At 41.6% G+C, this 2,890-nt stretch overlaps 1 protein-coding gene across 1 annotated transcript; it reads left to right on the forward strand.

The window, feature by feature from the left end:
• Window positions 1-678: 678 nt before the first annotated feature.
• On the forward strand, window positions 679-2,511 carry LOC121630428 (golgin subfamily A member 6-like protein 22). Its single transcript, XM_041970711.1, has one exon. It carries the CDS (start codon window positions 679-681, stop codon window positions 2,509-2,511), a length of 1,833 nt encoding a protein of 610 aa, XP_041826645.1.
• Window positions 2,512-2,890: the final 379 nt, after the last annotated feature.

Here is a 2,890-nt window from a genome sequence, read left to right on the forward strand (position 1 = left end):
CATGTAAAAGCTTCTTATTTGCACATTTGAATTTGGAGCCAATAAATTTGTTTCAAACTTGTGGACATGTTGAAGTGTACCTGTTGTTACACATTCAAATATAGTTAAAAAAACAAAAACAAAACACAAAGAAACAACATGTATCAGTTACAAAACTTATGTCTCTGTCACAGTGTCATTAGAAACCAAACAATAGCATAAGTAAATGAAAAGTAAATTAAATTACAACATTGAAATACTGCTTTTATATCACTAGAGAGAAGACAATAGCGTCTCATAGCTTTCCTTATTTGCCACTTTCATAGTTTGAATCATCAGATTCTGCTGATCTGTCTGGGTGGGACATGATGATATAGTATGATGAGGATAATTATGAGATCTCATGGTCGCCTTTTGTTTGTATGTCCATTTTTTGGATTATGAAAAAACCTTTTGAGCCAAGTTATGAAACTTATTGGAGAGTTGGGGTATGAGCAAAAGAAAAAGCATCTGTCTCTGAATGATTGGCATGTAGGTGGAACCCTGCTGGTTAGCGCCAGGCCACTGTTTGTGATGAAGGGTTATTTGGGTTTTAATGAAAGAGCCACTTTGATTGTTTCATACTTCGTTGTACTACTCCAAACTGCATTTAAACGAACACTTATCTCTTCTGCTCTCACAGTCATCATTTCTGGCACAATGGAACGAAGAGGTCAGCCTCGAGGCCGAGGAGGATTCACTGGATCCGACCAAAACGTCTTCCAAGACCGTGCTGAACTCAGAAAGTCCTTGGATGCTGCTGTGTCTGAAAACAACTATCTCAGACAGTACACCAACAATCTGTGGCGTCGCATGCATGACCTTCTGGATGAAAGAGACCAGCTCCAACAGACCGATGAGCACAAAGTCTCCACAGCGAGCCAGTCTGAGTCTGACCTGAATCCAAAGGAGGACAAGAAGCAAGACTGGGACGCTGTCAAAAAGCAGATGGAGAATGACAGAGGGGAAATTGAGCAGGCAAAGAAAGCGCTTGAGGAGACCAAGAAGGTCCTCCAGATGGAGAAGGAGCATCTAAATGAAGAGAAGAAGAACCTGGAAGCTGACAGACAACATTTAGAGGAGATCAAGGCTAAAGTGAAGAAAGCCTTCCAGACAGAGCCTGGCCTCAACACACCAGAGGACAAGAAACAAGACTGGGAGACTGTTTTAAAACAGCTGGAGGACGACAGACAAGAAATCCAGGAGACAAAGAAAGTACTTGAGAATACCAAGACAACTCTGGAGATGGAGAAGGAACATCTGAAGGAAGAGAAGAAGCAACTGGAAGCTGACAGACAACATTTAGAGGAGGTGAAAGCAAAAGTGAAGGAGGCCATCCAGAAAGTCAAAGAGGAAAAGAAAAAAATCAAACAGGAGAAAAAAATGAAGAACAAGACTGAGGACAAGCAAAATTTGGAGAAGGAAAAGACAGCCCTGAAAGCAGAGAAACAAACTTTGCAGGTGGAGGCAAAGAAAATGGAAGATCATCATAAAAGAATCTTAGAAGAATACAAAAATTTAGAAAAACAGAGGTACAAGATGGAGCAGGAAAAAAAAGCTCTGCAGGAGGAACAAGAAAAGCTGGAGGAAATAAAGCAAGACCTGCAGGAGAAGAAGAAAGAATCTGAGGAGACTTCAAAACAACTACAACAAGAAAAGCAAGAACTCCAGGAGCAAATGAAAATATTGGAGGAAAAACAGCACGACCTTCAACTCCAACAGGAAGCTTTTCAGCATGACCTCAAACTTGAAGAGGAGCAGAAAGAAAATTTGCAGGAAGAGGCAAAGAAAATCAGAGGGAGTCAGAAAATCCTCCAAGAACAAGAGGATGATTTAAAAGAACAAAGGGACAAAGTGCAGCAGATAAAGACAGCCCTGCAGGATGCACAGAAAAAGTTGGAGGAAAAACATGAAGACCTGCAAGAAAAGACAAGACATTTCGAGGAGACTGTAAAAAAACTGGATCAAGAAAAAAAAGAAGTTCAAGAGCAAATGAAACTGGTTGAGGAAAACCGCCACCAACTTGAACTCCAAAAGAAAGACTTTCAGCAGTGTGTCAAACAACTTGAGGAGGAAACATCTAAACTGATGGAAGCAGATGAGAAAAACAAGGAGATGAATAAAAAGCTGCAGGAGAAAGAGTTTGAGCTAAACCAGTACAAGAACAGACTGGAGCAGGAGTCTAAAGAGATGGAGGAAGAGAAGAAGAAGCTGCAGGTGGAGAGACAAAACGTGGAAGAGAAGAAAGCAGAGCTACAGAATCTCTGCCAGGATAACAGTGTGAAACCAGACCTACCAGAGCTAGCCACTGAGACAAAGAGCAAAAAGGGAAAGAAAGAAAAGAAGAAGAAAGAAAAGGAGGAGAAAAAAGAGGAAAACAATCAGAAAGCTGCAAAGAAAAAGCGTGGCTTCTTTAGCTGGTTCAAAAGGTCTAAGAGAGACAGCAACAAGCAGGTGGAGGAGGCTCCTAGTTGTTCAACTTGGACTGAATAATCTGCAACTCTTCTATCCATCCATCTCTCCATAAAGAAGAGAATATTTATTGTGAAGAGAATAAATTAATCTTAACAAACCCCCCCACCCCACCCTCAAAAACCCCAAAATTCTCTTTGCATACCACATTCATGTCCATGTTTGCAGCTGTCTCTGTAGACACACGACTATGAAAGTTTCCCTCAGTTTTATTCATCTGCTCCCTCACTGTTCTCTCCACTGTGCGCTGCCACACACCTGTTCACGCGCTCTCAGTGCACCGCCTGCGTCAACACGCTTGCTCAATTATTGGTTGGAATTGTAGCTATAAATGTGGCACAATTCCAGCCAATCACAGGCTTGGATAAAGTCATCTGGTTGGCTTCTTCGTTGCATCGCG

The sequence above is a fragment of the Melanotaenia boesemani genome, chromosome 19 (assembly GCF_017639745.1).
Source record: "Melanotaenia boesemani isolate fMelBoe1 chromosome 19, fMelBoe1.pri, whole genome shotgun sequence".
In the NCBI taxonomy this organism is placed as follows: Eukaryota; Metazoa; Chordata; class Actinopteri; order Atheriniformes; family Melanotaeniidae; genus Melanotaenia; species Melanotaenia boesemani.

Excerpts from the sequence above, each read along its gene's own strand:
- LOC121630428 (XM_041970711.1), top strand. The coding sequence starts at position 679 with ATGGAACGAAGAGGTCAGCCTCGAGGCCGAGGAGGATTCACTGGATCC.